General features: G+C 42.3%; 1 protein-coding gene and 1 pseudogene across 7 annotated transcripts in view; one reads left to right on the top strand and one right to left on the bottom strand.

Annotated features, from left to right (window-relative positions):
- Positions 1-25,336, bottom strand: part of LOC148149570 (tripartite motif-containing protein 3-like) — a 63,330-nt pseudogene that overhangs the window by 32,389 nt on the left and 5,605 nt on the right. The gene's annotated exons all lie outside the window — the stretch shown is intronic.
- Positions 1-25,336, top strand: part of LOC122551370 (MAGUK p55 scaffold protein 4b) — a 42,406-nt gene that overhangs the window by 14,703 nt on the left and 2,367 nt on the right. For 4 of the 6 annotated variants that reach the window (XM_043693134.2, XM_087988795.1, XM_087988794.1 and 1 more), the window contains 14 exons: positions 1,935-2,016; positions 3,822-3,907; positions 5,246-5,320; positions 6,648-6,844; positions 8,071-8,135; positions 9,036-9,053; positions 9,152-9,190; positions 10,705-10,725; positions 12,246-12,260; positions 13,517-13,558; positions 14,989-15,159; positions 16,090-16,170; positions 17,697-17,790; positions 21,012-21,120. In XM_043693134.2, coding sequence (XP_043549069.2) covers positions 1,935-2,016; positions 3,822-3,907; positions 5,246-5,320; positions 6,648-6,844; positions 8,071-8,135; positions 9,036-9,053; positions 9,152-9,190; positions 10,705-10,725; positions 12,246-12,260; positions 13,517-13,558; positions 14,989-15,159; positions 16,090-16,170; positions 17,697-17,790; positions 21,012-21,120 — 1,095 coding nt within the window. The remainder of the gene's footprint in view (positions 1-1,934; positions 2,017-3,821; positions 3,908-5,245; positions 5,321-6,647; positions 6,845-8,070; positions 8,136-9,035; positions 9,054-9,151; positions 9,191-10,704; positions 10,726-12,245; positions 12,261-13,516; positions 13,559-14,988; positions 15,160-16,089; positions 16,171-17,696; positions 17,791-21,011; positions 21,121-25,336) is intronic. The other 2 variants (XM_087988792.1, XM_087988793.1) reach the window with 2 other exon arrangements.

Below are 25,336 nucleotides of genomic sequence, written 5' to 3' on the forward strand. Positions count from 1 at the left end.
CCTCTTAACCATCTTCTCTCAAACAAAAACGGTCTCAAATCCCTCAATCTTTCCTCATGAGACCTTCCCTCTTACCAGGCAACATGCTATAAATCTCCTCTGAACCCTTCCCAAAGCTTCCACATCTTTCCTATAATGCAAAGACCAGAACTGCACGCAATACTCCAAGTGCAGCCGCACCAGAGTTTTGTACAGCTGCAGCATGACCTCATGGTTCCAAAACTCGATCCCTCTACTAATAAAAGCTAACACATCGTATGCCTTCTTAACAACCCTATCAACCTGGATGACAACTTTAAGGGATATATGTACATGGACACCAAGATCTCTCTGCTCATCTACACGACCAAGAATCTTACCATTCACCCAGTACTCTGCATTCCTGTTACTCCTTCCAAAGTGAATCACTTCACGCTTTTCTGCATTAAACTCCATTTGCCACCTCTCAGCCCAGCTCTGCAGCTTACCTTTGTCCGTCTGTAACCTACAACATCCTTCTTCACTATCCACAACTGTACCAATCTTAGTGTCATCCACAAATTTACTAACCCACCCCTCTATGCCCTCATCCAGGTCATTTATAAAAATGACAAACAGCAAAACAGATCCTTGTGGTACACCACTAGTAACTGAACTCCAGGATGAACATTTCCCATCAACCACCACCCTCTGTCTTCTTTCAGCTAGCCGATTTCTGATCCAAACCGCTAAATTGCTCTCAGTCCCATGCCTCTGTATTTTGTGCAGTAGCCTACCACAGGGAAACTTATCAAACAACTTACTGAAATCCAAATACACCACATCAATGGTTTTACCCTCATCCACCTGTTTGGTCATATTCTCAAAGAACTCAATAAGGTTTGTGAGGCATGACCTACCCTTTACAAAACCACGTTGGCTATCCCTAATCAAATTATTCTTATCAGATGATTATAAATCCTATCTTTTATAACCTTTTCCAACACTTTATCTACAACTGAAGTGAAGCTCACTGGTCTACAATTACCAGAGTTGTCTCTATTCCCCTTCTTGAACAAGGGAACAACATTTGCTGTCCTCTAGTCTTCTGGTACTATTCATTTAGACAATGACAACATAAAGATCAAAACCAAAGGCTTGGCAATCTCCTCCCTGGCTTCCCAGAGAATCCTAGGATAAATCTCATCTGGTCCAGGGGAGTTATCTATTTTCACACTTTCCAGAACCTCTAACACCTCCTCCTTGTGAACCTCAATCCCATCTAGTCTCGTAGCCTGTATCTCAGTGTTCTCCTTGACAACATTGACTTTTTCCAGTGTGAATACTGACGAAAAATATTCATTTAGAGCTGCCCATCTCCTCTGAATCCACACACAACCTCCCACTACTGTCCTTGATTGGTCCTAATCTTACTCTAGAGTACATCAAAGGCAAGTCAGGAAGACAGCAGAGTTAACTAGCCACTGATTACACCTTCGAGGAGAAAGTGAGGACTGCAGATGCTGGAGATCAGAGCTGAAAATGTGTTGCTGGAAAAGCGCAGCAGGTCAGGCAGCATCCAAGGAGCAGGAGAATCGACGTTTCGGGCATGAGCCCTTCTTATTCCTGAAGAAGGGCTCATGCCTGAAACGTTGATTCTCCTGCTCCTTGGATGCTGCCTGACCTGCTGCGCTTTTCCAGCAACACATTTTCAGCACTAATTACACCTTGACCAGCCAGGTTGAGAATTGGCCCCATCCCAAACATTATCCATGAACTTTCAGTTATGTCAGGGAGAACTGACTGTTAAAGTAATTATGGAGCTCTCAACAATTGTACTGCATGGCGTGTGAAGCTGTTTTCTCATCCTATGCATAAGATCGTACATGACATATAGTGATCATCAGCTACAATGAAATTTGGGAGAGATCAGCAACAGACTCAAAATCTCTAACCTCCCCTATTTCTCAATGCAGGGTGCTACTATTAAACGTCATGAAGTGACAGGGTCCATAGTGATAGCTCGGGTGATCCGTGGTGGTCTCGCAGATCGCAGTGGTGAGTAACTCCAAAGGCAATTTGGTGGAGGCAGGATAATTGTTCAAGAGTGTAAGGCTGTGCTGTCAACACCATTCAACAGGTGAAGATCCTTGCTATCTGTGCATGCTCAGAATATTGGCCCCCACATAATGGGTTTAACTGCAGCCAGCATGGAGTTGAGTCCCAGGGATTTCCATCCGAGGAACAGGCGGTGGTCAAGATTTTAACTCAGAGCAGGGTTCAGGAAGGAGAAGGGGCAGTTGTCAGACACCTTTCAACTTCAGCCTGTTGCTCCTGCTTCATACAAGGATAGGGTGGGAACCACCAGCTGGCTTGATTGGCAGGTATTGGAGCTTGGGGCAGAGGAAGATGCTATCGGCAGGAAGATAAGTCATGGGGAATGGGTTGGGATGAACTCCCAGGACACAGTAGGGATGGCAAAGGAATGAACAAAAAAGGGAAGGCCTAAACTTCCTTTCTAAGACTTGGAGGTTCACTCCCCACACTTTTTAGTCCCATTCATTCAGAAGGTCAAGAGTGAGGATGTTTCATGATAAAGCAATCTTCAGTCCTATTGGTAGCTCCTCAGATAATGAAGCATTCTGTGTACAAATGCAGCAAAACTTACACAACATTCCGATTTCAGCTGATAAGTGTCATGTAATATTCATGCCACACAAGTGCCAGGCAATAGTCTTGTCCAAGAAATAATTTAACCATCTCCCTTTGATATTCAATGGCATTGATGATGCTATGTTCCCTCAACATCAACATCCTAAAGGTTACCATTGACCAGATAGTGAACTGGATCAGCCATAAAATTGCTATAAGAGAAGGTCAGATGTCTGCCTTGAGTAAATCACCTCCTAATTCCTCAAAGTCTGTCCTACAGATGAGTAGCAGCACACAGTGCTGCTCCATAAGTAGCAGCACACAGTGGCAGTAGTGTGTATGATGTACAAGAATGCACTGCAACAAATCAGAAATATCTCCTTCAATTAACATCTTCTAAATCCATAACCTCTATCACCGAGAACGTTGCCAACATGGCTGTGGGGTGGGCTGGCTCTACACAGCGGCCAGCTGTGAGTGGGTAATGGCCTGGACTAAGGTTCTCCAGATAGACTGAGAGGACAAATAGCAGGTGGATTAGATACATCCTCTGGCAGGATTTCCATTTACAATCGTCATCCATATTCTAAATCCTGATGGAACCACTGTAGAACAACAGTTTCATGCCTAAAAACATTCGCTGGGGTTTGGAGAAGTGCATCTCAGGATTCTCAGTGGGACCCACTCCTTCTCACCTCACTGGGTGTGCTGGTCATTGATATTTTGTGAATGCTCTGACAGATAGGGCGCAGGTGCTTGCATTCGATGAAGGTGTCATTATTACTCTTGCTGAGAAAGCAGGCAGGGAAATCCATGATCAGGTCGTCACATACTAACTGCACACTTGATGATGCAAAAACCCATGTCGTGGTGAGGAGGGCAACGTTTGTGTCAAAGACATTCGTGATCCTGGAATCCAACCAAATCCTCAGGCCCAGCTCTACTCCCTTAGACTTTATCCAGATTCTTCCACTTGCTGAAAGGTGTTAGCATGCCAAACAATATATTTGTGTGATATTTACATGGACCTTAAATTGGCTGTCACCGATTATTCTGCTATGGCTCTGTGGACGAATACAGAATCAGGAAATAGTTTGAGTTGCAGGCTGCTGTCTGAGTCATTACATTAACTGTGGACTCTGGGTACAGTGCAACAAAAATACTTCATGCACTGACACACTCTAATAGACGTTCATGGTCTTTTATTTCAGGATTGCTGTTTGCTGGCGATCAGTTGGTCGAAGTTAATGGAATACCTGTCACTGGGCTGGAGCCTGAACAAATCATTCAGCTCATGGTAACAAGACAAGTGTAACAGCTGTTTCTTTCATGAGACCTGTGCCTAGTGAGAGTCAGTACTTTCAGGAGAGGAGGGGACTGTTATCACAATAAGAGTCAGTATCTTCAGGACAGGAGAGGCCTATTCCCAGTGAAAGTCAGAATCTTTAGGGATGATGGAGGGAATAACAGAATCTTAATTTTGTTTTTAGGGCAATGTCCTTAATACCTATCAACTATAGAGAAAGAATGTTATGAAATTACATTTTTACTTGTCATCAAATTGAATCAACCCTGTACACATTCCAACTCCTTGTCTTAATATCTTGAACAGGTGCTCAAAGTAAGCTTCTGAGCCGGAAGTCCAGGTTCAAGTTTCCAGGACATGATGGCGATAGAAGGTGGCCGCACTGTGTGGCCAAGAAGGTTGATAGTCAACCTGCAAATCTTTCCAACACACCTACAGCCAGGAGTGTCTCCTGGTCATTGAGAACCATTCAAAATCTGCAGCAAAGCAGCTCCTCCATCTTAAAAAATCTCCACAAATTTCATGGCTGCTGTCAGAGTTGTTACATCCTCCTCATGTTGAGTCACTGTGAGAGAGGTGATCAGGGTGCCAACTGGGAGAAATCAGGCTCCTTTCTTTAAATATATAGGTATCATTAGGATGTAATCTGTGAATTGAAGGCCAACTGGGGAGCTTCAGACAGACCTCACTATCTGGCTTAAATTGCCTGGAGTCAAATTGAGAGCCATAATGATCTAACTAAGCAACAATAATGCCATTGAACATGGACAGAAAGAAATATTTGTATTTATATAGCACCTTTCATATCCACTGGATGTTCCTAAATACTGTGCAGCCAGCAAGATACCTTCTAAAATTTGGTCACCATTGTAAAGTAGGTAACATTGCTACCAATTTACATCGAGCAGCTCCCACAGACTGCAATGTGACAATGATCAGGTATCTATTTTTGTGAGGTTCATTGAGAGATGAATATTGTTCAAGACATTGGGGATAACTCTTATGTGCAACAGGATCTTTTACATACCCATCTGAAAGAGCAGATAGAGGTTTACAGTTCTCACCCTGACAGTGCAGCACTCCCTCAGTATTGCACTGGAGTAATTCTTGGGCTGATATCTCTGGAGAGAGACTTGAACACATTGTTCCTGACACAGAGGCAAGAGTGCTACTCACTGATCCTCAGCTAACAAGGTCACTCAACGTACAGTCGGACAAAGGTCTCCTGGCTAAAACCTTACTGAGGAACTATTTTACTCCTATTAAATAGTATCTTTTGTGACATGTGTTTAATAAAACTGACAATTAATCCATTGTTACTTCACACAGGGCAAGTCTGAAGCCAGTGTCATGTTCAAGCTTATTCCAGTGTCACATCGACCAAGAAGCTCTTCTCAAAACACAGTAAGGCCTGTGTCATAGTGATATCCACATGACTCTACCCAGGTTTATTTTACTACAACTGTCTGGCATCTCTTTGCTCACATATTTCTCACACTCCTTGCATCTTACTCTCTCAGAATATTTCCTCTCCGGTGTTATCTCTCTTTCCCATCATTATTCCCATTCTTACTCCCTCCTTCACCTTGTCCCATTATTCCCCAGTAGGATATTGCAGAATATGCTTCAGGAGCAACATTTCAGATAATCTAGATGCTGGAGAATAGATGGTATGAAGAACTGGAAGTCAGGTCAGGTCAGCAAGGATAAGAATGGGTAAATGGAGCCTAGTGCAGGCCATGAAATAAGTAGCAAAGCTGTGGATGAATTGGATTTGACAGAGAGTGAATGCTGAGAAACCACCTAGGAGAGTATTAGAATATTTGATTCTGGAGGTGACAAAGGCAACTTTGAAGGTTTCAGTTACAATGGACTGAGGTGGATTTTTGAAGAGGCATAATCTCAGGATAGGAGGCTAATTATTTAGGACTGGGATGAGGAGAAGTTTCCTCATTTAAAAAGTTGAGAATCTTTTAAATTCTCTGCCTCAGAGTGTTGTGAGTGCTCCTTCAGTGAAGATATTTAAAGCTGAGATAGACCTTTTTTTGAGTTCTCAGGGAATCAAAGTATATGGGGACTGGGCAGGGAAGTGGGGTTAAAGATCAAGATCAGCAGTAATCATTGTGAGTGTTACAGCAGACTCAGTGTGCTGCAGAGTCTACTCCTGCTCCTATGTCATTTTTCAACAAATCATGGCTAATCTGACGTGGCCTTACCTCTACTTTCCTGTCTGTCTCCCATAAGCCTTGACTCCTTTGTTGATCAAAAATCTGCCAAAGTCAGGCTTGAATATATTCAGTGACTTGATCTCTGCTGGGGAACAGAATTCTAAAGGCTAACAATCTCTTGATAGAAGAAATTGCTTCTCACCTCTGCCTTAAATGGCTGATGTTTTGAAATTGTTCCCTCCTCATTTTAGATTCCCAAAAAGGAAAAACAGCATCTTAGCATCTACATTGTCAAACCCCTTCTGAGTCTTAAATGTTTCACCTCTCATTCCTCTAAACTCCAGTGAGTAAAGACTCAACCTGTTCAACTTTTCCACATAAGATAACGAAATGCTAACCTGCACTGTCTTTTTCAGAACCTGGCTTATCTGCTGTGCATTTTCAGCATCATGTACTTCTTGATCAGATTTATCCGTTTCTTCCATTTTGTTCTTCGTGTTATATATTTTAAACTGTCGATCACACACGGTATGCAGTTTCTCACAACTTCTCCTCCTCTGTAGCTTTATGTGAGACCACTGATAGACTACTGCCCGCAGTACGATCCTGCCATTCCTTGTGTGGAAGCTGGCCTGACCTTCAGGAGAGGAGATATCCTGCAGATTGTCGACCAGAATGATACCCTGTGGTGGCAGGCCAAGAATATCACAACTTCCTCGAAGTGCGCAGGCCTGATTCCCTCCAATAACCAGCTAAAGAGGTAAGCCAACTGACTTTGAATGCACAATTACAGACCTAATGTGAAGGCAGAAGTAGTGCAGTTTGATGGCCAAGTCCTTTCGTGATTAACTGCTATATAGAAGCAGAGATGGAGATCTTGTGGTACAGCATTGTCCCAGCCTCTAAGACAGAAGCTATAGGTTCAAGTCCACTTCACAGAAATCACAGATGTTTAACAGTGCAGAAGGAGGCCACTCATAGAAACATAGAAAATAGGATCAGGAGTTGAAGAGGAGTTGTGAAGCAGAATCGTGTTGGACTTGAAACATTAACTTTGTTTTTCTCTTCACAGAACTGTTGACTTTCTCCAATACTTTCAATTTTACTTCAGATATTCAGCACTTGCAGATTTTGCTTTTATTACATTTATATAGCTGCTCATATTCTCAAAAATTTCCAGAAGTCCTTGAAATACAATGTATTTCTTTGAAGCGTAGTTACAATTTATTAGCCTACCATTGGAACCTTGGAAACAATTAGTGAGATATTGGGGTTAGCTGGGTGATAAAGGGCCAGTTAATGTATTGTCTGGTAATGCTTCTCCTGGTCCTCCTGGTGCCCTGATCACATGCTACTCTTCATCACATGGGGCTACGATATTCTTAGCATTCACTCAGTCAGACAAAAGAGGAATCATTGGTTCATCCTCTAAGATTACAATCTGGGACAGCACGGGGTTAGATACAGAGTAAAGCTCCTTCTATACTGGCCTATCAAATACTGTCAATGCAAGATACAGCATGGAAGGACATGCAGAGTAAAGGTACACTTTATATTGTCCCATCAAACTCTTACAGAGCAGACCCAACACTGGGCTGGGTATCAAAATAAACCTCCCTCTGCAGGTTCCATCAAACACCCTGGCAGATACAGCAAAAGTTAGACAGAGAAAGAAATCATTAAAGAAAAGCTATTTCAGCCTTTTAAAATGCAGCTCTCCATTACATGAACTCCACATCAATCACAAGATATTATATATTAGCTGATATATTAGCTCTCCCGCTGAAGCTTATCCTCTGAAATTCACTTTCCCACTGTTGCATGCACCTAGGGAACTGATAGAGTTATTTTCTGAAAATATTTCAGCTTGCTTAGATTGAATGGCTTTTTCATTTTCTAGAACTTTCACTGCTCTTCCCTGTATACGTTAAAATGCTCCTCATTTACATTTGCTTCAGTACTTTAATCTCCTTTCTGTATTTCCAGGAAGCAGAGAGAATTCTGGTGGTCTCACTCCTTCCCATTGCACACTTGTAACAAATCAACACTCTGTGAGTAGTACCAGTGTGGATTGTTTCAATCACTGTGGGGATGATTAGGTCAGTGTGGGGTTATTACAGTCAGTTTGGAATTGTTTCAATCAGTGAGAGGTTGTTTCAGTCACTGGGAATTTTTCTGTCAATGTCTGACTGTTTCAGTCAGTATGGAATTGTTTCAATCAGTGTGAGGTTTTTCAATCAATGTGGGTCTGTTTCGCTCTGTATGGGGTTGGAACAGTTAGTGTAAGATTGCCTCAGTCAGTATGGGGTTGTGACTGTCAGTGTGGGGTTATTTCGATCAGTATGGTTTTATAACAGTCATTATGGGGTTGAAATAGTCAATGTGGGCTTCTTTTTGTCTGTGTGTGTATGCTGCAATCATTGTGGGGATTTTGCAGTCAGTGTGGAGATGTTAGCATTAGTGTGAGGATGTTACAATCAGCAAATGGTTTTATGATTAGTGTGGGGATCCTAAGTCAAAATGGGAATGTTACTGTCAGTACGACAGTATGATTGTCTGAACAAGGGTTTAACTGTCAGTACCATCCATGTGGGGATGTTACAGTCTATAAGGTGATTTTACAGTCTGTGTGGGGATGTTACAACTCTGATCCTTTCTCTGGGCGCTGCTTTCTGCTGCACATTCTTATTGTACCTGCTCTAATATTTTGTTTCCTGCTCTGACTTTCCTGATTTTAAATGATTTGATCCCTCCACAGACCTCACATGGACCATATCTTTCCTTTCAGTGCTTTAAGTCCTTTAAAAGGAGTGGGTCTATAGTATCTCCATTTCCTCTAAAGATGCTTAGGCTAGAGATTGACTCTGTGCCTTGTCGCTTTTAACTGTCTGTAAGTTCTTGAGCACTGAATGTGATCTGTTTAACTTTCTGCTGCTGTGGGATTGATACAGTGAGCCCTGTGGAAGAAGGTGAATATGTTCAACCACACATTGAACTGCTACATGCTCATTACATTTCACTCCCTGAAGCTCACACCTCACTTATGTCTCATTTGTGTGGTTTACAGAAGAGGACATGACAATTGCTGAGAAGCTTGTTGAAACAGGTAATAAAATTGTCATTCAGTGGGTTGAGGGATATTATGGAGAGAGCGTGGGGTTGAGGAACATGGGGATAATATGGGGATTTTTTCTCTTTATTTTTTCTAAATACTGATGTGAGCAACACTGGCATGGCCAGCATTCGTTGCCCTTGAACTAAATGAATTGCCAGGTGATTGCAGAGGGTAGTTAAGAATCAACCACATTGCTGTGGATCTGGAGTCACAGATAGAGTCTGCAGGTTCTCCTCCATAAAGCACATAAGTGAATCAGCTGGGGCTGGGTTTTTACAACAATTAATGTAAGTTACATAGTCACCATCAACAAGACTAATCGCATATGAAAAAATCATTTGCCAGATTTACATCCCAACAGCTGATGAGGTGGAATTTGAGCCTGTGACCCCAAAGCAGTCTCCTGAGTTTTCAAATTACTGGTTCAGTGACATTACCACTACGGTTACTGTCCTTTCTCCTGTTGAAAGAAGTGCTTTTTTAACGACCCTATCTATGTCCGTCATAATCTTATACACATCTATCAAGTTCCCTCTCAACCTTCCTGTTCCAAGTAAAACAACTCCATTCTATCCAATCTTTCCTCAAACCCTCCAGCCAGGCAGCATCCTGGTAAAACTTCTCTCTCGTGCAATCATATCCTCCCTATATTGTGGTGACCAGTATTGCATGCAGAACTTCTTTTGTGGCCTAAGCAGCACTTTATACAGTTCCTGCATAACCTCTTGCTCTAATAAACCTCTATGCCTTGTCTAATAAAGGCAAATATCCCACCTGCCTTGTTAACTACCTTATATACAAGTTCTGCTAACTTTAAAGATCTGTGACTATGCACACCAAGGGCCCTCTAATCTTAAGAACTTTCTAGGGTCCTATTATTCATAGTGTAATTCCTTGCTTTGTTAGCCCTCACATCACCTCACATTTTTGTGGTTTGAATTCCATTTGCCACTGTTCTGTCCATCTGACCAGTCCATTTATATCCTTCTGCTGTTTACAACTATTCCTCACTATTTATTGCCCTTCCAATTTTTGTGTCAACTGTGAACTTCTTGATCATATTCCCTACAAACCATTAATGTACAAACAGCAAGGACACCAGCACTGAACCACGTGAAACCCCAAGGAAACAGACTTCCAGTCACAGAAGCATCCCTCTGGCTTCCTGACTGTCGGCCAATTTTGGATCCAATGTGCCAGTTTACCTTGGAGGGGTGGGTGGGTGGGTGGGGGGAGCAGGTGCGGGGGAGGTGTCAGGCTGTGAATCAATTATTGAATGATTAACAGTTAAGAGTTACCAACCAATCATGGGAAGGTGTGATTTGCGTGGTCTTTTTTAAGGATGATTTTCAGCATTGCATTACCCAGAGATGACTGCCCTGGAGAAATATAAACTTCCAAGTTTCTGAGGTCAGTCATCTTGTTGGCAGCACCTAGCTGGACATCACCCTTAATATCTGCATTTCCAAAATGTTGTGCTGAGGTTTTCTTTCCTATCTCCACAGATGAAGAAATCTTTGAATCAGGTAATAGAACCTTGTGTATTTAATGTACAATGCTAGCAATGGTTCCTATATGAACTGCAAACATCTCAAATGATCAGCATTCCCCAACGTGGTTCATATTTGGGGTAGGAGATTGGGACCAGGGATCGTAGCAGGCTCCCCTCTTCTCTCTCCACTCCATCCTTTCACTCCTCTTCATGGATCTCCTAGGCTATTGGCACAGATCATGAAATCTTTAACAGAAATCTTGGTAAACATGAGATCTCCCTGATCTGTGTTATGCGTTCAAGATCCCACCAGTAAGCAATGATACGGTTCTACAGTTGAGGTCAAAACGTTGATGATGGCAGGAGGTGTGTGTGGAAAGTAAATGCCAACATTGGCTGATTGGATTGAATGGCTTGCTTTTGTGCTGTACATACTATGTAATGCTTTATTACCACTTCCAATTGATGCAGCAGCTCTCCTACAGTGCATAGCTGCTGGAGTGGCTTAAGAGTCCCTATATACCCGAATTAGACCTCTCAATGCACCAAGGAAAACTGGCAGTGAATTAGGAGAAGTACCTGGAATAAGTGCCAATCTATGCAGGTGGAAACACTTCAAATTAGAGCCTGCAATCTCAAGGAGCTTTTCAAAAAGTGATTTACAGGAGAACTTCTGCAGCTGAGGGTCAGCCTGGAGAGAATTAAACCTCCTTCTGTATGGCAGGCTGTAAGATTGTCAGGAAATGGAAGAGAGAGAGTGTAAAGTGGAGAGAGGAAAGAGGAAAGTGACAGCATTTGTAAAAGGTTGTACAAAATATATTACCTCCTGCCCTGTCTAAAGAATTCCAGGCCACACTGATTGTATCTGAGGGGAGAATTTTTTTTCTCTCAGTGAAGGAATGTAAAAGTGGAGCCAGTGGAACAGAATGTTGTTTACTACATGTAAAGCTGCAACCAACAGTATCCAGATAGCTCAGGGGATGGCTGTAGAAGACTATGATCGACTTGTAATATAGTGTAAAACATGCATTATGGATCAGTCCTTCATTGTTGGAATGGCCTGACTTTTATCTCCACAGATATTCCAAATTCCCCTGAAATGTTTTGAATGATTCAGCTTGTGATCACAACAGTGAAACTGTGACAGTGAAAAGCTTGCATATGATCTTTCTGTGATTAAATGCTTGCACAATGACTCGCCCATGTAAATATTTCAATTGCAAGATTCCATCAGAAATGGTGATATAACAACTGCTACAGAAATGAATTTTGTGCAAACAGGAGGATATCTAACTTATTTTTGTGGTGACCAAACTAAATTGGACGTTTTTTTCACATGTTGCTGCTATCAATAAATGTGTTATTAAAATCATGGGGCCACTGTTAATGCTGAGGACTAATTTTAGTTGCAGTTTGGCTGTTGGTTGGGCCGTTGAAAGCTGAGGACTAATTTTAGTTACAAATTGCAGTTGATTGGTGGCAAGAAACCAGAAGAGATATCTGTACTTAATGTATTATTTTACAAAATTCTTTCCTCTTGTTTGCTTTCTAAAGAGGAGCTGAGAGAAGGTAAGTCTGCAGATCATAAGTGTATCCTGATTAGAATCACAGTCATTGCTGGCCAATACTCACCAAAACAGTAATGTAAAGTCACTATAATCCCATAGGGCTACTCTCTCTTTAGCGATAGACAACAGGTGATCAGTTTGTGCTGAGGGTCACCACACCTCAGGGAACGGGTGAGGTTCAGAAGTTGGGGCCTTCATTGGTAACCTCAGCTGGTACAGGAATTGAACCCACACTGTTGGCATCTGTCTATGTCTGTTAGTGAGATTTAAATTCATGATCTTCTGAGCCAGAGTAAAGCAATGTTTGTCTATCCCTTAAACCAAGCTCAGTTGCCCTTGTTTGGGAATGGGCTAGGATTTTGCTTATGATCACCCCCTACTATCTCCAAAAAAACAAAAATTTGAATTTACCTTGCACCTTTAACACAGTAAAACTTTGAGACATTTCACAGTTGTATTACCAAAAGAAATTTGACACTTAGTGCTTAAAGAGATAATCAAGCACATAACCAAAAGATCTGTCAAAGAGGATAGGTTTAAAGAAAGATTGTAAAAAAGGCAAGTTAGATAGAAAAGTTTGGAAGGGGAGTTTCAAAGCTCAGAGTTTTGATGGCTTAAGGTCCAATTGCCAATGATAGAACTATTAAAATTGGGGACGTGCAAGAAGCCAGAATAAGAGAAGCTTAGATACCTGGGACAATTAGGCTGGAGAGGATTACAGAGGGAGAGAGGAGCTCGGTCAGAGAGGAATTTGAAAACAAAGAAGAAAATTTTATAATTGATTTGTTGCTGAACAAGAAGCCAATGTAGTTCACTGAGCCACATTAACAGAATGGGGCTTAATGTGAATTAGGATACAGATGCAGTGGATTAGATGACTTTAAATTGATGGAGAGTGGAAGCAAGGTGTCCAGCCAGCAAAGTACTGAAATAGTCAAAAGGGAATAAAGACAAAAGAAACACAAGGATTAGTCTCAGCTCTGCTTGTGCTCACTGACCAGTCTGGAGTAGGTTTGGGGAATTGGCTAAGAATAAAATCTTTGGCTTTTTTTAGAGGAATGCGTAAGTATTAACATAGGAGCAACTCATCCAAAAACTCCTGGTAACGCCAGTACTGGCTGAGTTACCAAGATCTAACTGCTATAACTTAGGTTCTAGTGTACATAATTTGCCATCTAATGTGTGAGAATTAAGATGTGATTTAACATCTGCCTTGTTCTGTGCTCTCTTTCCTGGTGATATCTCCCTGGTGTACAGAAGATGCTGAATTCAATGGATATAACCAAGGACTGTACATTCGTGAGTTATAACTTGCTCACTCTTCTCTGCAGCTGCTTTATGTTTGTTTCCCATTCTACCTCCTGTACCTCAGTTCTGCCTTTCTGTTGCTCTCCTTGGCAGATGGATCAGATATTCACCCTGACCACTAACTCTGGCACCAAAATGTACCTGTTCAACATCAGTAACCAAACACTGTTAGGAAAATGTGGGAAGATTCCACAAACCCTCCTCCCCCCACCCAAATACTGTCATGGAAAGATGGAATTTAGTCCCTCTAATATATTGGTCAGTGAAATTAGATCATTTTCTAATCTCTTCCAAAATTCCCATCTCTCAGAATCACAGAAATGTTATGGTGCAGATGGAGGCCATTCAGCCTGTCATGTCTGCTCCAGCTCTCTGATCATTTTGACTCATTACTCATCTCCTGCCTTTTTACCATAACCTTCAATATTGTTTCTATTTAAGTAATCGTAGAACATAGAACATTCCAGCGCAGTATAGGCTCTTCAGCCCTCGGTGTTGCGCCGACCTATGAAATCTATCTGAAGCCCATCAAACATAAACTATTCCATTCTAGTCCATATGCCTATCCAATGACAATTTAAATGCCCTTAAAGTTGGGAGTCTACTACTGTTGAGGGCAGTGTGTTCCACGCCCCTACTACTCTGAGTAAAGAAACTACTTCTGACATCTGTCCTATATCTATCACCTCTCAATTTAAAGCCATGTCCCCTTGTGCTTGCCATCATCATCCGAGGAAAAAGGGTCTCACTGTCCAACTTATCTAACCCTCTGATTATCTTATATGTGTCAATTAAGTCACCTCTCAACCTTCTTCCTTCTAATGAAAACAGCCTCAAGTACCTCAGTCTTTCCTCATAAGACACTCCCTCCATACCAGGCAACATCCTAGTAAATCTCCTCTGACCTCTTTCCAAAGCTTCCACATCCTTCCTATAATGCAATGACCAGAACTGCATGCAATACTCCAAGTGCGGCCGCACCAGAGTAATCATCTTATGCCCTCTTGAATATCTCAATTCAACCTGTCTCCATCACACTTGCGGGTAGTGCATTCCAGACTCCAACTATTTGCTGTTTAAGAAAGGTTTTCTCTCGTCTTGCATTTGCTTCTTCTGCAAAACACTTGAAATCTGTGCCCTCCTTTTACAAGCTGGAACAATTTCTCCCCGTCTGCTTTGCCTGGATCCATCGTGATTTTGATCTGCCAAACTGTTTGGGGAAATGAAGCAGCTAGTTGTCATTTCTTTGCCAGGATGTGTGAAGGGGGAAAGGCAGTGGGGGAAATATATGTTTGGAACTCACCCATGACCTGCAGTTATCATTAAAGACAAATAGACTGAACTTGCATTTCTTTGGTATCTTTCATAACTTTCAGTTTGACTCATCCCTGCCAATTAACACTGTTGTCCCTCCCTTACAGCGGGATTCAGAAGGAGCATGCGACTGTGCCGCAGGAAATCGAAGAGCAGTCAGTTACGGAGCTCCACTCGCTGTCCGAGCAGTTGTTATACCAGCACAGTGTCACCATATGAGGAGGTTATGAGATACCAACGCAGCCCCACTGACCGACACAGGTTGATTGTCCTGGTGGGTGAGTAACTAATCATCCAGTTTAGAAGCAGATTAAACCATCTCAGGTGGATGGTCCACAACCTCATGTGGCTGAAGGGTAGCTATTTCCTCACTGACACCAGGTGACACCCTGACACTGCACAGTGTGTGTGTGTGTGTAGGGTGCAGTTCTCCAGCAGGGCACTAGGGGTAGACCCCCTGTCCCACAGGGGACAACACTGTCCCACAATCACGGACCCTCAGGACAAAAATATATGGTCGATGATACACAATGTCAGTTAGGACACAGGCAGCAGAGTTTTAGTTGAGCTGAAATCCCACAGGAAACGTGCCAGGAGAGTTGCAATAGTCAAATCTGGAGAAGACAAAGAAATGGATGAGGGTTTCAGTAGTTATGGGACTGAAGCAAGCGTGGAGATGGGCAACGTTACAGTGAGGTCAGTGGTCATTCTAATGGAGATGTTATGGGATCACAGGCTCAGCTCCAAATTGACTGTGATGTTGAGGTAGTGAACAGTCTGATTCAGTCTGAGGCAGTAGCCGGGGTGCACTTCCTGAAGCAGATGTGGGGTCTGATGACAATTTTCTGCTTCCTGATATTTAAGTGGAGGAGATTGTGACTCACAAACAGTGGAGAGGCAGTGATGTGCTGGAGAAAAGTGGTGGAGTGATGCTGCTGACAATGTATAATGTGAAACCTTACTCCAATGCAAGAGTTGCTACGGCTACAATTCAATAGGACAGAGTTGAAACAAGTCAGGGTAGCCCCACTGAGCAGGACAACAAGGGAGACAGTTGTTTTTCAGAGCTTTGGTGACCCACACCCCACCACTAACATTATGATGACTAGTTGGAATTTGAACACTTTCTGAATGGGAAATGTCTTGTGATAATTGGGCACATCGATACCAGAGGCAAATTTGGTTTTCTTATTTTCCTGACACATTAGGTCCCTCAGGAGTGGGAGTGAATGAACTGAGAAGAAGGTTGATTGAGTCGGATCCACATCTCTTCCAAAGTCCTGTACCACGTAAGTCTAGATATCTGCGTAGCATCACCCACAGCATCAATGAGTTTGCACACAACTATCTGATTGGCAGCAAACCGTGAGATCCTTTAATGGGAGAGACAGACCACCATCTGTTGTGCAGGCTCTTGAGACTCTGTTTTCAGAAACATAGGTACAAGGAATTCACTTAGGTGACCTGGATTCTGCTGAGTGCGGTAGATCAGGAGTGGCTAGTCCACTGTGAACACAAGGTGTCTGATCAATTAGGACAAAAGGTGGCGACGGCCCTTCCTATTAGTTAACAGCGGCAAGCTGCTCCGCCTCTCCGATACTGACGCCTCTTTACCCCGGTTTCACCCTCTTGGCCCTGCAGTCCCATGACTCATTAATCCAACTGGGGTCTGTGTGATCTCCATCGGACTAATTTTAGTCCTTTCACAAGCTGCTGCCTCTGTATTTAATATGTCAGGTAGCTGATGAAGGAGCAGTGCTCTGAAATCTAGTACTTCCAAATAAATCTGTTGGACTATAACCTGGTGTTGTGTGATTTTTAACACTGGTTCCTCCACATCATGGCAACGTATTCAAGACACACCTCTGGAGCTGGGCCTTATAGCTGAGAGGTAGGGTCACCACATCTGCACCACAAGAGTCTATAACAGGCACATTTAAAGCTAAATGTCTCTTAATTACCTGCTTAACAGTCTTAATTGGTTACTCACTTTTTAATATGGATTAGCTAATTTGTTGTTTTCCTGCCAGCCATTCAGCCATTTAACACAGCCATCAGGATTCCTAGTCTCCTGTGATTCTATAGACATTCCTAAATGACTCCTGTCTCTGATCCAGGCTTGTTGACTATCTCAGATTTTATCTATTATCTTATCGAGGGGGTGATTGGTCAGTCAGCTCGTCCAGTTGCTCAGGTATTTGTAAGATCATGGCTGATCATCTACATGAAATCATTTCCATACCCTCCCCTTGATTCTCTTAGTTCCCAAAAGTTGAACAATCTCAGGTTGGAATATATTCATTCAATCTACAGGATTAAGGGTAGAGAAGTCTAAAGACTCATGATCTTCTGGATGAAGAAATGTCTTCTCATCTCAGTCCGAAATGGTCAACCTGAGACAATGATCCCTATTCTCAACATTCCAGTCAGATAGAAACAGTCTCTCAGCATTGACCCCCTAAAACCATCTCAAAGTTTGACACTTTTCAATGAGATCACTTCCCATTCTTCTACATTCCAGAGAATATTAGCCCATTCTGCTCTATATCTTCTCAAAGGACACTCCTCTCATACCAGGAATTAACTGAGGCAATTATTTTCAAAGGCAAATATATATCCTGCTTTAGATAAGGAGAACAAAATGGTCCACAGTACTCCAGGTTCAGATGAAGGATGAGTTTGAGTGGAAGCCGGAGGACGAGTGTCTAAGCTAGATTCCTCATGGTACATTCTGCATTTACCAAACCACGTTCAACGTGTATAACTTCAACCCTCCTTTGGTTCAGCCTGGTTCTCCTCCCTCTTGCCCTTGCAGATACCACTCGGCCACCAAACAGCTATGAGGAAGATGGACGGGAATATTACTTTGTTTCCAAAGAAACATTTGAAGCCATGGCATTGAGTCACAGGTGAGGACCCACTGGGTTGATATCAAAAATGGCTAATGGTTGATGGGGACTATGTTAGCTGAAACAACAGTCCCATTGGGTAACAAGGCACTGGAATAATATGAAATCCATTGCAATGACACTGCTACTGGAAACTCTTTCTAAGCTGTCTGTTGCAAATGGAGCAACATCGCCTTCAGGGTGTGTTCTCATGCAGTCTAGTGGTCACAGAGCATCAATAACAATGGGAGTCTCAGCTCATCCACCTGTCTGGAAGTTGATATGAATAACAGAGCAGCAGAAACTTCATCTAAACATAAGTTTGGGAGTGGGGAGAAAGCAGATGAAGTGGATGCAGTGATCACTCTTCAGTTATGCTGATAGGGGTGGGAGGGAAATGGTTTGACTCAGTCACAGAAGGATGAGTTTCAAACAGCACCCCACCAAACTCCCCACCACCAATAAGCAGCCTCAGATTTTAAAAGAAGGGGTAGTACAGTAAGGCAACTACTACCAAGATTCTAGCTGTTGTGGGTAACATTGTGTCGGAATACATATGTTACAGCAACACATGGGTCTGAACAGTAGTCTGCCAAAGACTAGATAATTCTGTAGTTTCACCACATGGGGAGCATCATGATAAAGTTCTGGATCGAATGCTTTTCACCTGAGGGTTTAAAGAGGTTTCTGAGGAAATTGCAAATGCTTTGGTCATATCTCTAAAGTTTGCTTAATGCAGGAATGATCGCTTCTCTATTGTAAAATTATAAAGATAGCTTGTTATTTAAGAAATATGAGGAAGCAAAGTCAGGAAATTACAGACCTTTTAGTCTAACATCTGTTGCGGGAAACTTGTTTGAATCTATAATTAATGACACAGTGACAGAGAACTTAGAGAGAATTTTGAGTTTATTACAGAGAGTCAACATGGATTTGTAAAAGGGCTGGTCATATCAAACAAATTTGATTGAACTACAGTGTACAAAATTGAAGACAAATTATTAACTTGGCTAGATGAATAGTTAGACATTTAGGACAGAAAAGAGATGTAATGGATATGCACTCAAATATAACTGGAAGTGTTCCAACAGGGCCTATTTTGGGATCTCAAGTATTCACTATATCCATGAGTGTTTTAAAATGTTTATATATATATATATATATATATATATACACATGTAAATCTAGATTAACTGACCATACAAAGATTAGTAGCATATTAAGCAATGTAGAAAGGAGCATAAATTATAAATAAATAGATTAAATTAATGGACAGCAGTGTGGCAGATGAATTTTGATGCAAGTATATGAGAAGTCACCCCAAGTAGATCAAAAAATAAAGGGGCTGAGGTATTTTTTAAATGGTGAAAAGCTTGTAAATGTGCAAGTTCAAGGAAGTATTAAGGGTTCGAATGCTCAGATGATTAAATGTAGTGATTTAGTACAAAAAGAAATCAAAAAGGTTTATGAAATTTTAGCCTATTTACCTAGAGACATAGAAAGTAATAGCAGGAATAGACCATTCAGTCCTTTGAACTTAACCCCACCATTCAATATGATCACATCTGATCAACCAACTCAGTTTCCTGGTCCCACTTTCTCCCCATATCCTTTGCTCCCATTAGCCCTAATAACGATACCTATCTCCTTTTTGAAAATATTCAATGTTTTGGCATGAACTATTTTCTGTGACAGATAATTCCACAGCCTCACCACTCTCGGGGTGAAGAAATTTCTTCTCATCTCAGTCCTAAATAGCCTACCCTGTATCTTAAAATGTGACTCCCTGGTTCTGGACTCCATAGTCATTGGGAACATCCCTGCCTTGTCCTGTTAGAATGTGATGGGTTTCTATGAGGTCCTCTTCATTCTTATAAACTCCAATGAATATAGTCCTAACCAATCCAGTCTCTCTGCATACCTCAGTCTGTCATCCCAGGAATCAGTCTGGTCAACCTTTGTTGCATGGCCTCTGTAGCCAGAACATCCTTCCTCAGATAAGGAGACCAAAACTATGTACAATATTCCAGGTGTGGGCTCACCAAGGCCCTGTACAATTACAGCAAGATATCCCTGCTCTTGTACTCAAATCATCTCATTCTGAAGACCAACATACCATTTGTCTTCTTCACCATGTGCTGTGACTGCATGCTTACTTTCAACAACTGGTGTACGGGTATCATTGCACCTCGCCCTTTCCCAATCTATCACCATTCACGTAACAATCTGCCTTCCTGCTTTTGCAACCAAATTGGATAACCTCACACTAATCCACATTATACTTCATCTGTCACACATTTGCCCGCCCACTCAACTTGTCCAAATCATACTGAAGCATCTCTGTATCCTCTTCACAGTTCACCCTTCCTTCCAGTTTTGTAGCTAGAGGGCTTGAATATAAAGAGAAGGAAGTTTAGCTGCAGCTACAAAGCCCTGACTTGTTTACATCTGGAAAACTGCATAGTTCTTGGGATCACAACTTGGAAAGGATGTATTATCTGTAAAAAAAGACTAGCATAGATTCACCCAAATATTATCAAGGTTCCAAGGATTAGATAATGATGAGAGATTACATGTCCCTAAGTTGTCTCAGGTTTTTAGAATTTTGAAAGGAATCTATTGATTAGATAAGGACAAACAATTTCTGATGGTGAAAGAGTCTAGGACAAAGGAACATAACTTTAAGATCAGGAATAAAGTCATGAAACATACAGTGGTTGAAACATGGAATACAGTCCCTAAGAAGCAGTACATACCAACTCAATTTTCAACTTAAAATCTAAGATGGATAGATTTTTGATGGCCAAAGATATATAGCAATTATGGAACCAACATAGACAAATGGAGGGAGAATTATATTAAATTCCAGAACAGGCTTAAGGGGCTGAAAGGAACAGGGAAAGGCCAATTTCCTAATTTGAGTTCATGGAGTTAATATACCAGAGTTACAGGCTTCTGTTGGAAAGATAATGTATTAAATGTCGAGTTTCAATGGGAGATTTAATGTATCAATGGGGAGAGTTTTGACATAACAGTTCATGTAGTATACTTATGGGGTTCAATAGTTCATTTAGGACAATAAAGAGTGAAGACAGGATTATAGAAACTGTACAACCAAGATGTTATGAAAGTGAAGAGCCTCTGATCTCCTCCATTCTGCCAGGTAGACATTGACTGTGACATACGATTGAAAGTTGAAACTAATATCATTCTGTTTGTGAAGGGTCTTCTTCTCACTTCAGGTTCCTGGAGTATGGACAGTACAAAGGGCATCTATATGGCACGAGCAGGGAGGCTGTGCGCTTTATTCTGGACTTGGGGTTAATTTGTGTCATTGACCTGGAGCCACAAGTAAGTGTTCATGTACACATTGAAGGGTAAAGAACAACTGGACTGTTCTGCAATGGTCATCTTGATCAATTAATATTGTTAAGGTCAAACCTTGGCAATAGAAGCCCACTCTGTGAAGCACTAGATTGGAAATCATGGATACTTCACAGCACAGTTTAATGGAATGGCTATAATTACTGCCAAATTCACATTCCACACATCCTTCCTTTACTTAGAGGGGTGGCTTTATTTTCTAACATTGGGTCTCACTTCAATCTATCACCTTACCCTTTAGTTGGCATCTACATTGAAAAGCTTACCATCATATAATACTGTATTGTGTTCACAGCACAAAAACAAGTCATTTGGCCCAACTTTATTCTCCACATGGACCTCCTCCCATTCATCACTATCTAACTCCATCAACCTCACTCAGTGTTGTCAAGATCTGGGACTCTTCTGGAACAGGTGGTAGGAGCTGATTATAAAAATAACTTTAAGGGGAAGTCAAACAAACACTTGAGGATGATGAATTTCTAAGGTTATGGACAAAAGATGGGGAGGGAGACTAAGCACAATTAATTTTTCAAAGAGTCATTACAAGCATAATGAGCCAAATGCCCTACTTCTGTGCCATAAGGTTTTTGACTCTATGAATATGTTGTTTTGTTCCTTTCTCTCTCACCTGCTTATCTATATTAAATGAATCTATGCTACTTGCCTCAATTACTCTCTGTGGTAGCAAATTCTACATTTGTTACTCTCCTGACTTCCTATATTAGATTTATTGGAAACTGTCTTATATTAATGATCCCTAGTAGATCATAGAATTATTACAGTGCAGAAGGAGGCTATTCAGCCCCTTGGGCTTTCACCTGTTACATTATCTAGTGCCCATTTCCTGCCCTTTCTCCATATTCCTATGCATCAATACTTTCCAAAAAACAAAATCCAATGCCCTTTTAAGTGCCTCAATTGAATCTGCCTACATCGCATTTCTGGGCAGTGCATGCCATAGTTTAACAAATTGCTTCGTGAAAATGTTTTTTTCTCTCATTACCCTGCATGGAATCTGGTTGGGAAGTGAAAATCTCTTTTCTATAGCTGCTGTATCTAATCCTTTCATAAAGCTACAGACCTCTTTCAAGTCACCTTTCAATTTTATTTTCATAAAAGAAAAGGTCCAGACTTTCCTCATAGTTATCACCTCACAGTGCTAGTTTCATTTCAGTAAATCTTTTTAATACCTTGTCCATTGTCTCTGCATCGTTTTTATAGCACAGACACCAAAAATATTCACACTGCTCCAAGTTAACCATTTTATCTATTTTTCAATGTTATCCCTCAAAAATTGAATGCCAGTGCTTTTGTCATTTATTATTACTGCTATTTTTAATGTTATGCTCCCATACTCCAAAACGTTATGACCTCGTAATGCTTCCTACCAAAATGTACCATCACTTTTCAGCGTACGTTATTGATTCTTTTGCTACTTCAGCCATCCTTATCTTGTGAAACATGCCATAGAAATGTGAGTCTTTTGTTTCTTTAATTTTTAATTCATTTGCCAATAATGTGTTCACTCTGCATCTTTATCCGTATGTTATATTGCAGTACATTTTTGTTCCTACATTTTTGTTAACTGTTGTCCAATGCTTCGTATTGTTTACAAGTTTAGCAATTGTGCTTCTGATTCCTGATTCCAAATTGTTTATGGAAATGGTGAACAAAAACAGTCTCATCTCTGATCTTGTGGTAAACCCCTCTCATCCTAACCCTGATCTTTGTTTCCTACTTTTTGCAGCCAACTTGCTATCCATGTTACTAATGATCTCCTGACACCATATGTGAGGACTATCTGCCACCGTCCTTCAAATTTATTATCTGTCACACTCCAAACCTTCTTGGCACTGAAATGCTCTTCTCCTTTTCTCACTTAGTCAGCTCCTCATCCGCTATGCGGTCAAGCTCCACCCAAGTTCCCTTCACTGAGCTCTTCCATTTTCTCTGGAATCCTGTCCTCACTCAATCTCTGCTTGTCTGAATCTGCTTCACTCAGGAATAAATCTACTCCCTCTCATTCAACTTGTTCCAGACTGTCCTTCCCACCTATCACAAGTCCATAGTCATCACTGTCCTGCTCAACAATCCTTTCAGTTTCACTCCTCATCTCCTCAAAGTTGCTCCACATTCACTCTTCCCCTACTTTAATTTCCACTTTTACAGTCCTAAATCCAAGGATCAACATGTAAATCAGACAACGCCTGAAATGGAGAAAACAAAGAAACAACTGCACAAACTGAAAATCAGAAACAAAAACAGTTCTGACGAACGGTCACTGGACCTGAAACACTAATGCTGCTTTCGCTCCATGATGCTGCCAGACCTGCTGAGTTTTCCCAGCAATTTTTATTTTTGTTGCATTCGACTGACATGATGGTTCAGTGCAAAAACTGCTGGGTGCTTTTGACTATTATTTGCCTCTTTCTCCACTTCTTCTGGTGCTCTGGTGCCTCACCCACTTAATCTTCCCTTACCATCCTACATATCTGGTCTCACTCATACCATTCCACAATTGAGTTGTCCGGCCAACTAATTGGCAACCTTTCTCTCAGGTACAAATTGTTGTGACTGTTTGATATTTGGCATTCTTGGATTTGCTTGATGAGAACAAAACAAAAATTTTTTGCCAATATGTATCTCTTTTCAACAAGACTGAATGGATTTTCTTGACACACTGCATGGTCACCTCAGATGTGCCTGCACTATCTCATTCCTTTGTTCCTGCCAAAGCATTTGCCAACTTTCATTCTATTGATGACAACATCCCACTTTACCATTCCAAGACTTCACCAATATCTTGGACCACTTCTGTGCAGTTTCACAAAAAGTCATTAGATTAGATTGTGCTATCGTGCCGCCCACAAATGCCACTCATCGACAAGTTAACTCTGGCAAGACTCGAGAGATCCTATCAGGCTCCCATTAAAATCTCTACATCCTTTGCCCTTTTCATTCTCAAACCTACCGACTCCCACAGCTACCTGGACTACACCTCCTCCCATCCTGCCCCCTGTAAAAACGCCATCCCATTCTCCCAATTCCTTCGTCTCCGCCGCATCTGCTCCCAGGAGGACCAGTTCAAAATACGTACAACACAGATGGCCTCCTTCTTCAAGGACCGCAATTTCCCCCCCGACGTGGTCGACGGTGCCCTCCACCGCATCTCCTCCACTTCCCGCTCCTCCGCCCTTGAGCCCCGCCCCTCCAACCGCCACCAGGACAGAACCCCACTGGTCCTCACCTACCACCCCACCAATCTCCATGTACAGCGCATCATCCGCCGTCACTTCCGCCACCTCCAAATAGACCCCAGCACCAAGGATATATTTCCCTCCCCTCCCCTATCAGCTTTCCGTAGAGACCACTCCCTCCGCGACTCCCTTGTCAGATCCACACCCCCCACCGACCCAACCACCACTCCCGGCACCTTCCCTTGCAACCGCAGGAGGTGCAACACTTGCGCCCACACCTCCCCCCTCACTTCTCTCCAAGGCCCCAAGGGAAACTTCCATATCCGCCACAGATTCACCTGCACCTCCACCCACATCATCTACTGCATCCGCTGCAGCCGGTGTGGCCTCCTCTATATTGGGGAGACAGGCCGCCTACTTGCGGAGCGATTCAGGGAGCACCTCTGGGCCACCCGGACGAACCAACCCAACCAACCTGTGGCACAGCATTTCAACTCCCCCTCCCACTCCACCGAGGATATGCAGGTCATTGGACTCATCCACCGCCAAACCACAACAACCGGACGGTCGGAGGAGGAGCGTCTTATCTTCCGACTGGGAACCCTCCAACCGCAGGGGATGAACTTGGACTTCACCAGTTTCTTCATCCCCCCTCCCCCCACCTTGTCTCAGCCGGATCCTTCCAGCCCGGCACCGCCTTCCTGACCTGCAGTCTTCTTCTTGACCTCTCCGCCTCCACCCTACTCCGACCTATCACCCTCACCTTGACCTCTTTCCACCTATCACATTTCCAACTCCCCTCCTCCAAGTCCCTCCTCCCTACCTTTTATCTTCTCCTGCTGAACACTCTCTGCTCATTCCTGAAGAAGGGCCTGTGCCCGAAACGTCGAATCTCCTGTTCCCTGGATGCTGCCTGACCTGCTGTGCTGTTCCAGCAATAAAGTTTCAACTTTGATCTCCAGCATCTGCAGACCTCACTTTCT

Source organism: Chiloscyllium plagiosum, unplaced genomic scaffold (genome assembly GCF_037043375.1).
Source record: "Chiloscyllium plagiosum isolate Xiang-an unplaced genomic scaffold, Cpla_swu_hap1 HiC_scaffold_7, whole genome shotgun sequence".
NCBI lineage: Eukaryota > Metazoa > Chordata > Chondrichthyes > Orectolobiformes > Hemiscylliidae > Chiloscyllium > Chiloscyllium plagiosum.